This window comes from Mus caroli, chromosome 6 (assembly GCF_900094665.2).
Source record: "Mus caroli chromosome 6, CAROLI_EIJ_v1.1, whole genome shotgun sequence".
Classification (NCBI taxonomy): Eukaryota; Metazoa; Chordata; class Mammalia; order Rodentia; family Muridae; genus Mus; species Mus caroli.
In genome coordinates, this window is record NC_034575.1 from 107885789 (window position 1) to 107898188 (window position 12400).

The following is a 12400-nucleotide window of genomic DNA, read 5'->3' on the forward strand; positions in this document are numbered from 1 at the left end:
GTTGTATCTCTTACCCATGTTCCTATTGGGCAGTTGTATCTCTTACCCATGTTCCTATTGGGCAGTTGTATCTCTTACCCATGTTCCTATTGGGCTGATTCTTACTCCTTCCTTATGGATTTGTAAAAGTTGATTTTATTTTCTGGGTATTAAAATTTTATTAATTCTGTGAAGACCAAATATCTTCTCCTTATCTCAAATGTATTTTGTCTATCAATCTATTAATTTGTTTGTTTTTGTAGGGTTTGTTGTTGGATCTATATCTAGATGATATAGATCTAGATATTGCCAGCCTAAACCACAACAAAGTTAGAAATCTAAAATAATAAAAAGCTATAAAAAATATTTGAAATGACTAGGCATGGTAGTTTATACCTTTAATCCCAGCCTTGGGAGGCAGAGGCAAGCAGATTTCTGTGAGTTCAAGGCTGACCCACTCTGTGTTGCAAGCTCCAGGCCAGCCAAGGATACATGCTGAGATGAGACCCTGCCTCAAAAGCAAAACAAAAATATTTTAAACAAGAGGAAGAAACCCATGAATTTGATTATTATGAGAAATGAAGGAATTACAATGGGAACTATGAAATATGTATATCTGAACGGCAATGACAGACCATTACCAACACTCCCGGGATGTGGCTAATTTGTGCTTCAAGGACATTAATCTGCACTCACTCCTCTCTCCTCACATATGCATCTTAATGACACTTCCTAACTGAATCAGCTTGGCACACAGGAACATTCTTAACATGGGCATATTAATCTTATGAGCAGCCATGAAGCAGGAAGCAGGATTTGCTAGCGGGGCTGGTGAACCGTCTTCATCGGGCTGTGGGGGTCTTTAGTGGTCCCAATTTCTTCATTTTTTTTCTTAAATGGTAAGAAGTTAGAAGTCAAGGGTACCTCTTTCCTCTATGTTGTACAGGCTAGAGGTCCTAGTCAAAGTCATAAGATAAAGGAAGGGAGGGAGGGAGGGAGGGAGGAAGGGAGGAAGGGAGGAAGGGAGGAAGGGAGGAAGGGAGGAAGGGAGGGAGGGAGGGAGGAAGGAAGGAAGATGAGGTTATAAAAAATAAAAAAGAAGACAAAGCCTGGTGAGTTTCTTCCTAGGATTTTTTTTTAACCTGTGCCCCCTGAAGAAAACCTTCCTAGCATCCTGTCCCCAATCTTCCCTCACGTCATTCCTTCTCAAAGGCCAACAACCAATCCTAGGAATCACTAGCATGCGTTGACTGCTCCCTGTGTACTAGGTGGGCATTTCTTCTCGTCTCTTAACCTTGGACCGGCCATGGGAAGGAGATGTCCATTAGCTCCACTTTGAAAATGAGAAAGCAGAGTGGAAGGCATCAAGCTTCGCCCACGTGGCTGAAAGAGACCGAGACGGGGCTCAGCTGTGGTACTGCTCTGCCTCTCCCTCTGATCTCTGCTTCTCTCGTTTTCCCAAAGCTCCGTGGATTTGCTAAGGCATGTAACGCTCAAGCTCCCCTTCAGGACTGAGAACTTCCTCCTAGGAAATGCTACCCTTGGCTGAAGGAGCCATCTGCCTAAGCAGGCACCCCTGCCTCCCAGCCCACACTTCTAGAGACAAGCACCAAGCAATGAATAGTCAGTAGAAGGGCGGAAGGGCCAACCTCTAAGCACAAGGCAGGGGTCTCAGCTTCCCTATGACTGCCACACTCTTTGTCCCTGAACGCCCTGCTCCCAATACCTTTCTCCAGGTGAGGACCCGACCTATTCTGCTCTGTGCCTCTGTCTGAGAGCCAGCTTCCTGCAGAAGCCAAGCGGTGATGAATGTTAACCAGGTTTACTGCAGCACTGAATCCCCAATCTCCTACCTTCTTGAACCTCCCTCTGAGAGAACTTGGGTCGGGCTGACCACCCCTCACCCCTGCATCCAAACGAACCCATTTCTTTGTATCTACTGCAACTTCTATACTACTCTGGGAGCCCCCAAGAGAGGCCATTGTGTTTGGACTATTTCCGGTCTTGTTCATCACCTGTCTCTGAGTTGGATATAAAACTGAAGCTTCCACCTTGTTGAATTTCCTATTCTGTAAAATGGGGTGATGACACTATGTTCCTATCGGATGTAAAGAATTCAGAGCACATAGACCGCTTAGGGTCTTGTATAGACTAAGCAATCATTAATCCTTTCTTTGCTACAATTCCTTATCTGCTGTCATAATAGCACTAGCCTATGAGTACTGAACGATTGGAAAAGCCTGCTGAGGCCTGCCTCACAGGCTGTCTCCCTAGGAGACAGAGGAGGCAGGCTGAGGTCTCTCATCTCTTTGTTCTCCCCGCCCCAATGCAGACCTCACTGCTGGACCCTCCAGCTTGCAAACCCTCACTCTCTCCTGCAAGGGAGAAAAAAATGAAAAATAAACTTGGCTTTGAATCCAAGGCCATGGCTGCTTTTGATCTCTGTTACAAAGCAAAGCAATTATCGGACACAAAAGCCTTGATTTATTTATGAAATTCGATGGACATCTTCGAGGCGGGGACGAGAAAACTCACTCAAGAGCAAGTCCTTGTTGCCACACAGTGAATGGCTGCTTTCAAACACTGGCCCCCCCAAACGCCCTCTCGGCTCTGCTAAGAGTCTCTCCTCATTAGTGCTTCTTCCAGAATGCTGCAGCTTCCAACAATCAAATTCACATCACGGCCAGGGCACGTAATTAAATTCTACAGGCATCGGAGTGCAGAATAATGGACGGCTATTGTTAAGGAAACTGAAGAAAACAGATTGAGGCTGCGGATGGGATGGGCTTCAATACCTAGTCTCAGCAACAGACAGGGGTAGAAGGAAAGAGTGTGACACACAGTGACCCTCCCAACTGCTGTACCATGAAGGGGTAGACTCAGAGCTGGGTCAAATACCGAAGTTTGGGAGAAGAATATGCCCTTAGCAGACATGGGCCTCAGTTTCTGTTTAACAAGGAGGCTGCACTGGAAGTCCTTCCCTGGCGCGTTTCCACATTTGGCTGAGAACTGGTTAGAAACGCAGATCCCCAGACCTACTAAATTCACAACTGTGATGGTGGAGCCCAGCAATGTGCACCTAGCACACCTTCAGGGGACTCTAACACAGGCTAGACTAGGACACTCACTGGCAGGCTATGTTTAAGGGTAAGACCTCAAACTCAAAGGCAGGAACAGCCAGGATGATAAAGAAGTCAACACAACATATTGGACAACATTAGGGAGGTTGGGCAGTGAAAAACACTGTTTTGTTTGATTTGGGTTTGGACTTTGTGAGACTGTAGCCCTGGCTTGTCTAAAGTAGCCCTGGCTTGTCTAAAGCTCACTGTGTATAGCTGAGGCTGGCCTTGAACTCCTGATTTTCTTGCCTCCATCTCCCAAGTGCTAAGATTATATGTGTGTGCCTGCCAACCTACCCAGCTTGAAATCTCCAAGTTTTAAAATGCAGTGGTTTCTAACCTGTGAGTTGAGAGCCATTTGGGGAGACCACCATAAAACACAGATGTACACATTATGATTCATAACAGTAGCAATTATGAAGTAGCATAACAGTAGAAGTTATGAAGTAGCAACAAAAATAATTGTATGATTGGAGGGTCAGCACAACATGAGGAACTATATTAAAGGGTCGCAGCATTACAAAGGTTGAGTACCACTGTCTTAATGTACTGCGAGCCAAACAGATGATGCTTAAGAGCTGAATTTGGCTTCGACTGCTGTTTGTAACCTCAGTCCTGATGTTATCTCTGACCTCCGCCATGATCTATCCTGTCTACTGAGCTCTTGCTTTGCTTCCGAGATTCCAACTCCCTTTCCCAATTGGGAGACTCACATTTACCCTTCAACACCAACCTCCCTCCCCCACCCCTGCCAGTCGCCCTCATGTTTAACTCATTCTCAAATGAGCCCCACTTTCTACGTCCTAAAGGAAAAGACTCAAACACAGAGCCAATCAGTTGTCATGAGAAGGTATATAGGCTACTTTTCTATTGTTGTGATAAACCACCATGACCAAACAACTTTATGGAATAAACAAGTATTTAACTGGGCTTATGGTTCCAGCAGATTGGAGTGTGCGATGGTGGAGTGAAGGCATAGAGGCAGAAACAGCTGAGAAATCACTTCTTGAACCACAGCAGGAGACAGAGAGGAGGAGCCTTTTGAAACCTCCAAGCCTGGACCCAGTCACACACCTCCTTCAGTAAGGCCACGCTTCCTAATCCTTTCCAAACAGCAGCCAACTGGGGACTGGGGCTCAAGACTTATAGGAGACATCTCATTCAAATCACCCAAGAAGGTAACACAGGCAAAGACGACATGAAAAAGTTATGATATGAGCCTTTCCAACAGAGGAGGAGTTTATGCCTTCTGAAAAAGCTACCTTCTCACTGTCTGAAAAGTCCCTTAAGTCATTTGGCCAGAATCTAATTAGATGAAGTTTAAAGGGAACAAATGTGTGTGTGTGGGGGGGGGGAGAGGTGAAGAGGTACAGAATACAGGCCAGAGTCAAAGAAATTGATGCAAAAAAATCTAGAGGTTTGAGGTGAGACATGATCAGTGAGTTGAAGTGTTGAGACAGCCCGCTCCACTCCAGGCTGGTCAGTGCTTTCTCCTGAATGCTTCTCCCCATGAACTACTACAGGTCAGAGGAACTCAACACAGCCCATAGTGAGAAGCCTCAGGGGAGACCACAAGCAAACAATAGAGAAGATTATAGTGAACAGAAATATTTGTCTCCAAGAAGCAAAGACCTGGATGGATTCTTTTGATTTCTGTCCCCAAGCAATGAACAGGTTTCTGCATTTATTGGATATTTGTAGCCCTCAAGGGTGCCGCCAGAACAAAACTTGTAATATTGAGTTTCTGCATCAAAGGACTGTCTATTGATCACAGCTGTCCCCAGATAGACTGAGCAATCCTGAGAGGTAAGATGCATCCTTTGTTGAGGGACATCTAGTTAAGTATGATAGAAGGACTGGAATAGAGAGGCCAGTGGTCATCTATTGTCTCTTGTTACTCATAAGGACACTGGAGCTTTTCTTGAGGAGCCACCCTCACCTATCCTTAGCTCTGTAGATCAGCAGAACTGAGCACCTCTTGCTCCAGAGGGCATCTACCTACACTTAGTCAAGGAAGGTAGCTTCTTGACCACAGACAGGAGGTCACGGATCATCACATGACTGTGCTGGGCCAATCAGCCCTTAGAAGATCTAATGCTAGATAAAGGGACTTAAAATAGACAAGATATAAGCCTGGAGCTGCTGGGAGCCACCTGGTCATGAGAATGGGACAAACTAACAACAACAAAAAAGTGTCAATCTTCTGGAAAAATGGGAAACAGATACCAGAGCCACATAGTAGAATCAAAGAGACTATTTTCTGATAATAATCTTTGTGTTCCAAAAGGCCCCCACGCCTGAAGCCAAGGTCACCCTGGAAATGCTGAAAACCCTTTTTTTTTCCCTTGAAGCAGGGTGAATCGTGTTTCTATTGTCCACAGCCATGGTCCTGATCATTTCAGATTGCCTCTAGGATCTCCTCCAGTCCCACTTGGCTTTGACTGAGCCAGATCCCTGCCCGTAAAGCCAGCCCACCACCATGAACTTCTAAATGACTTTCCCCGGTGCTGGGGACTGAGCACAGTGCTAATTATGTATGCTAGTCAAGAGTTCAGTCTCTGGGCCACCTCCCAAGCCCTTCTGATACTGAACTGAGGTAGGAGTGGTGTGGGAGTCACAATCTGTGCTGTCAGGCCCAGCAACCTGCCCTCAACAAAGCAATAAAAAGATCCAAATTAACAGTGGAAAGCAGAAGCCGGGCAGTGGTGGCGCATGCCTTTAATCCCAGCACTTGGGAGGCAGAGGCAGGCAGATTTCTGAGTTTGAGGTCAGCCTGGTCTACAGAGTGAGTTCCAGGACAGCCAGGGCTACATAGAGAAACCCTGTCTCGAAAAACAAACAAACAAAAAAAGTGGGAAGCAGAAAGAGGAGATTTATTCAATGCTGGCCACTTTGAGAAGAGGGACAAAGAGATCCAGAAGAACCCTGGGGTCCCTGAAGTGAGATGGAAATTTAAACAGAGAGCGGAGGCTATGCTGTCCTAGTTAAGGTGTAGTCACACCACTGACCCATCTTTGTCTGGGATTCAAGTTGTTATGAAATTGTGATGAAATCTCTTTCAAGAAGACAAATGTGCAGAGAGCCAGACGCGCACTCATGCACGCGCACGTGCACACACACACACACACACACACACACACACACACACACACACACCTTTCCCTTCTGCTAACATGAGATTCCTGGAGAAATCCCTGTCTCTGTGGGGTTCATTGTTTCATTGGTCTGATAATCGACAGACACAAGTATCTCTTTGGAACATGTTTAGTCTGACAAGCCACGTATACTCCTTTCGGTTTTTGAGACAGGGTCTCACTAAGTTGACTGGGTTAGCCTTGTATTCACTCTGTGGCAGGAGCTGGCCTTGAACTTGAACTCATGATGGCTCAGCCTCCGGAGCTGCTAGATGACAGATCTGCACCAGAAGGTGACATGGGTTTCTGGAATTTGCAGTGCTGCCATTTCTTAGGCAGGAGTCCCCAAGGCTAGGGAGTATGGCTCAGTGCTTAAGAGCACTTTCATCTCTTGCAGAGGATACAGGTTCAGTTCCCAGCACCCACATGATTGCTCACAACTGTCTGTTAAACCCGTTCCAAAGAATCTAATTCCCTCCTCTGCCTCCGCAGGCACTGCGTGCACATGGTACACATATACACATGTAGGCTAAACACTTGTGTACATAAAACAAAAAGTTTAAAAATAACCAAATAAAAACAACATGAATGAACAACCAACAACAAAACTCCCAGACTCTCTATGAAAGGAAGTGCAGAGAATGATGGGAGAATGAGACTCAAGTTAAACAGTGAACTGTTCTATGTGAAGACAGCAGATAGGACAACAATTTCAGGTCCACGGGAACCACTCCTGATCTCCTGCGGCTCCACTGCCACAGTAAGACTGGGTGGGTGGTCAGGAAACCCCCACCAAGCACTAGGGCCCCCGAGTGGTCGCATGCCACCATATTAGGAACCACTAACAGGCTTCCATTCTTGAGTGGGGTCTCAGCATCATATCTTATGTTGGCATTTGACCTGCCTCGGCTCTTTCAAGTGGTCCCCTCTGTAGTCATTGTACCAGACCCACTTTCCAGATGAGAAAACTGAGACTTAAAGAAACTGACTAGAGTTGTCAGTGAGACAGTGCAGAGACAGACTAAAGTTCTGTCACATTAATGATAAGGGGTTAAAGCCACATTTGGCCTTTCCTTGAAATGGCTCAAGACTTTGGCCCACCTACATAAAATGGAATGCAGCTTCCCACCATTTGTCCAAAACTTAGTCCAGAAGTGGTTGAGGTAAGTGCAGGAACTCTTCCTTTATAAGGAGCACAGGGCTTAGTTCTAAGTTATATATAATGTGGTCAAAACAATGGGGCCTTGGTGGACTAAATCAGCCAGGCACACTTGTCCCTGACACTCTCCCAGCCCACAGGGGCCAGGTTACTTCCTTTGTTCTACAGGACTGGCCTGGTAACAAGGCAGCCAGGAGCTCAGCTGTGGACATTTTTCATTATTTTCCACCCTGTTAACCTCCATCACAAGTCAGGCTGCTGTCAGACTAAATGAGAACTGCAAAGATCTATCTCACTTGTCCCCCGGCTCAGCTCAGGAAAAAAGAGCCTTCATTTCCTAAAGGCCTTGACGACCCTTTCTCTCTAAGTCATCCACACCTAGGAAAAGGCTCTGACAGCAGCAGCAGCAGGCAGGAACCAGACCGGGATTAGGACTCCAAAGCAGCAGACAGCTAAAGCTTTTCAGCTGGCCTCTGTGAAGCACTGTGGGATTTTTTTTTCTTGACACTGTATTTACCTTTCTAATTATGTTTGCTTATGCAAATATTAAATTCAGACCACATTTCCTAAACACAGCATCAAGAGGAGGTGAGTAGCATATTGTGCGTTGGGAGGACACGAGCCAGCGGCTACAGTTCTGTGGGTATCATCCTCAAGACGGACGATCCAAGCTCAGACCTTAGAGAGGCGATTGTCCCGCAAGTCAGCAGCTTGTCCCCCCGTGTGTCCAGCAATGCTGGGCCACCAGATCACTAAATTGGTACCTGGGAAGACGAACTGAGCTACAATGTGTTACAATCGCTGCTGGCCTGGGCTCACAGTCAGCTCTGAGCAAGGCCAGAGCAGCCTGTACTGCCAAACCCCTCCAGGGTGTTTCCAAGCCATTTTACAAGTGAGAAACTGAAGCACAGGCAACTTAAGTCATAAGCTTAAGAATGCATAGGTCACAGGAAAGCGACTTATTCCATCTAACACCAGCTGAGACAGCCAACACAAGTTGGAAATCAGGGCACAGGCTTAAGTTACAAGCTGAAGATACACAGGACACGCAGGGTTTTTAAAGGATGCTACCAAGTTTGTTTTCTTTCTTAAATGTTAAGGAATCTACCTTCCTACTGAGGTCCTTCCACACAGGAGAGCATGTTTGAACTTCACATGGGCCCCAAGGAGCACCTGATTTCAGCCTCACTCAACAGACTGAGAGGACAAGGCAACATGACACACCCATTTTACAGAAAATCCAGTTCTTCACACATTTACAGAGCCTCCATTGTGCCAGACATTGTGTCAGAAGCTCCGGACAAAGGCTTCAGGGGACATAAAAAGGGACCATTCTCTTTACCTTTGGCTCCTGCATAGTTCCCTGGGTAAAACCTTTCTTTTACCAATGCGGTGTTCCACCAAAGTCTTCAAAAATGTAAATCAGCATTCCTATCATTCTCATTGTGGAAACCGATCCTAAGTGACTAGGGATATGGGAAAAAGCTCACAGTGGGGCTTTTTGTAACAGCAGAATAATGGCATTAACCAAAATGTTCAACGGGAAGAGATCAGGTGCGTAGGCCTGGGTAAGTCAGTATAACAAAGTGCTATGCAATCTTTCAAAACACAAGTGAACGTTTTCAGCGTGGGAAAATTTTTGACAGAGAACATTATATAAGTCTGGTAGGTGATATAAGTAGGCAGCAATATCAAATATGTGGTATGATCTTACACAGGGGGAAATGTGTATGCATTCTAGAAAGTACACAAATTATAAACATGCAAGGAAAAGAATTTGTATAGGTATACATAATCTCTTAAAATCTCTAAGTGATTGACTGATAACATTTCTGCTCGTTTCCATTTTGGGGCTCACATCTACCTCCATTTTCCCAGATTGCCCATAATACATGTATACTGCACACCTAGGCACCTAAAGGTTTTTACTCCTGTGGCTACAGGTGCTAAGGTGGCTGAGTACACACAGTCTTTCAAAGGCAAATGCAGAGGTCACATCTGAGCCAGGACAGCACAGTGTAGCCCTTGCCCTCTGTATTATTCAACACAAGCCTTCCTGGTCCCTTAATGCCCAAACTACATCTCACCATGACAGTAGACTACTATCATGGCTGGTCTGGGAAAGAGACCCAGGGCAGATAGGGCAGCTCACCTTTTTGAAGAGTCTGATGACATCTTCACTGATCTGGGAGAGGCGGACGATGACATTGTTCATGAAGATGTCGTTGAGGGTGGCATGGTCTCGGCTCTCCCGCCGAGTCTGATGCAGTACTAGATACCAACAGTTCACAGGCGAGAGGAGGTATTGATCCTTCCTGTGGGAACCAAGACAGCTCAGGTTGGCTTCACATCAGTTCACCTGGTCACTCACTCTTGAGTCTCATAGTCACCGTCAAAGTCAATCTTATTACACCTACAGAATAGAACTACGGAAACAGGCCAGAGAACGAAGGTGATATTCCACGGTTATAGAGCGTGCTGGCCTTGGGTCTCTGACTCTGTCTATGCCCTGAGCTACCTATACTTTCTCTGAAGATGGCATCTGCCATGCACCCTGGGAAGAATATCTCTGACTATTTTATGGTCTCTAGGTCTGTGCAGTGGAAAACACAAAAAGACATTTTCTCTCCTCTAACCTGTCTACACTAACCCTGAGAGTCCCCTGGGCTCTTGACACTTTTGTCCTTCCCTAAAGAGCTCCTGACCTCCTAGAAACCAGTGTGACAATGACAACCTTGTGTGAGTTGGCCCTAAGGGCTTGGGCTCTGGGCGTGGTAAGAGGAGCAAAGGAAGACACGGGTACCTATGGGACAAATAAGCTTTTGTCCTATAGTGGCTGATGGATGCTCAGACTGACTCTGGCTGGACATTATGCTAAAATGGGGTGTCACACTGTGATCCCCTGGAAACAGATCAGAAGTTCATTCTCCAGCCTTGGGCCTGGTGATCTGGGTTTTAAGAAGGCCTCCCGGGCACTCTAGTGTGAGCTGGAGTCTGAGAAGCTTTGGCTATGGAGTAGCCTCTTCCCGAGCTAATGAAAGAACAGAGAATCCCTCTGTCTCAACCTTCTCAGATTCCTCTGCAGGGCTGAGAAGGCACATACACTCTTCTGTAAGGAGAAAGGCAAAAGGCTAAACTCAACTGCAGTCAATGACATCATCTTAACCCTAGGTGGGGAGTTCGTGTTCTCCAAGCCTGAATCTTTTTCTTGCTGTGCTTTCTAGTGTGGAAAGGCTAAGGCCCTCTGCTAGCTCCAAAGGCCCCTAACCCTGCCTTGTTCTGCCCCTGCAGTCACTGTGGCCAAAGCTACTGAGGTAGGCAACTCCCACGGTGACTGCACCTCCTCACCAGGGCGCCCCCCAGAGGTGTTGTAAAGAACTGCCCCAGGGGGTTCCTCCCTCACCAGCTCCCCAGCTCCTGGAAGTTTAGAAGGCAAGAAAACCATTTAACTTCAGGGTTATTTTTTTTTCCCTTCTATCACCAAACGGGCTGAAAATCTATGCAGCAAACATTTGGAAGAAGAGATAGAGGCAGTGGTCAGAGCAGCAACTCTAGCTTGACCTAGGAATAATGGGAAAGACACATTGTCAGGGAGGATACTTGACTATCTGAGGAAACATGAAGAAGATAGAATACTAAAGATTTGTCCTTTGCTGGTCACTGGAAAAATCTGTTAAAATACAGTGCCAGCTAGGATCCCAGCGTATTAACTCCACAGCGGCTCCTGGGTGAGCTGTGTTTATCAACAGACCAGGGGCTCCTTGTCAAGAGGCTGAGACAATAGATAGATAGATAGATAGATAGATAGATAGATAGATAGATAGATAGATGATAGATAGATAGATAGATCTAAGGAAGGAAAGAAAGAAGAATTGATGGGGGGGGCTGTGTAGGTTAGTGATGCAGACACACCCAGAGCAGTCTCCAGAGTAACTCCACCCTGCTGGAGTTGCAAAAAGCCCAGGAACGCTCCTCCTATGCGCTTGTACGCCAGTCTCTTCTGCTTGCATGCCAGGTTCTTCCTGCTGGGACACGCACACGTGCCCTTCTCGCTACCTGGACCATACTTTGCACCTCCTTCTTCCCTGACTGCCTCCTCTACTTCCTGTTAAGTAGAACTCAAATGACATTTCCTCCTCAGAGAGCAGTCCCCTGACCATGGCTGAGCATGGCAGATTTCAAGTGTCCTCTCTGGCCCGCAATCCTGGCGTTGCGCTGCAGCTTGGTGGAAGTACAAACTGTCAGGAGCTTTAGTCAGAAACCCTGGGGTTTGGCCTGGCACCGCTGCTTCACAAGCCCTCCTGGGGACTCGGACGCATGTTTGAGAAGTTCTATGTTAAAGTTTGGACCTAAGTGTCTCCCATGGGGCCATGCATTAAACACTTGGTTCCCAAAGTGGTGCTGTCAGAAGATGGGATCATCTATAAGAGGTGGAGGGCCTTTAATTTACTGAAAGCACAGTCTCATGAGACCCCAGTTCTTCCTCTTCTACACTTCCCAGGCATGGGGCTATCAGCTCTGCTGTGCCATGAATTCACACCATGATATGCTGTGCCCTACACACACACACACACACACACACACACACACACACACACACACACAGGAGACCTGAAAGCCTAATTACAAACTGAATACTACAAGACTGTTAGTCAAGAGATAACTCTTCTCTTCATAAATTATCTCCTGGAATGTCTTATAGTTCCAGGAGGCTGCCTGATCCATGCTGCCTTTAGTTCCATGTCCCACCCCTCACCTTTCTGAGAGCTCTCAGAGCACAGGCAATGTTTCCATTGTACTCACTGCGCTCAGGGCCCAGCAAGGTACTGGTTACCACAGAACACATGCTGCAGAAGATGACCCTTGAGAAAAGTTCTCGCTTATACTGGGTCATTGAAGGTCAAGTATGGAGTTTCCAATCAGAAGTGTGTGTGTGTGTGTGTGTGTGAGAGAGAGAGAGAGAGAGAGAGAGAGAGAGAGAGAGAGAGAGAGAGAGAGAGAGAGAGAGA

The 12400-nt window shown here is 46.5% G+C and overlaps 1 protein-coding gene across 2 annotated transcripts in view; it reads right to left on the reverse strand.

Moving 5' to 3' along the window:
• Srgap3 (SLIT-ROBO Rho GTPase activating protein 3) overlaps positions 1-12400 on the reverse strand; it is a 230337-nt gene that overhangs the window by 89845 nt on the left and 128092 nt on the right. For both annotated transcript variants that reach the window (XM_029478506.1, XM_021165145.2), the window contains exon 3: positions 9544-9706. In XM_029478506.1, coding sequence (XP_029334366.1) covers positions 9544-9706 — 163 coding nt within the window. The remainder of the gene's footprint in view (positions 1-9543; positions 9707-12400) is intronic.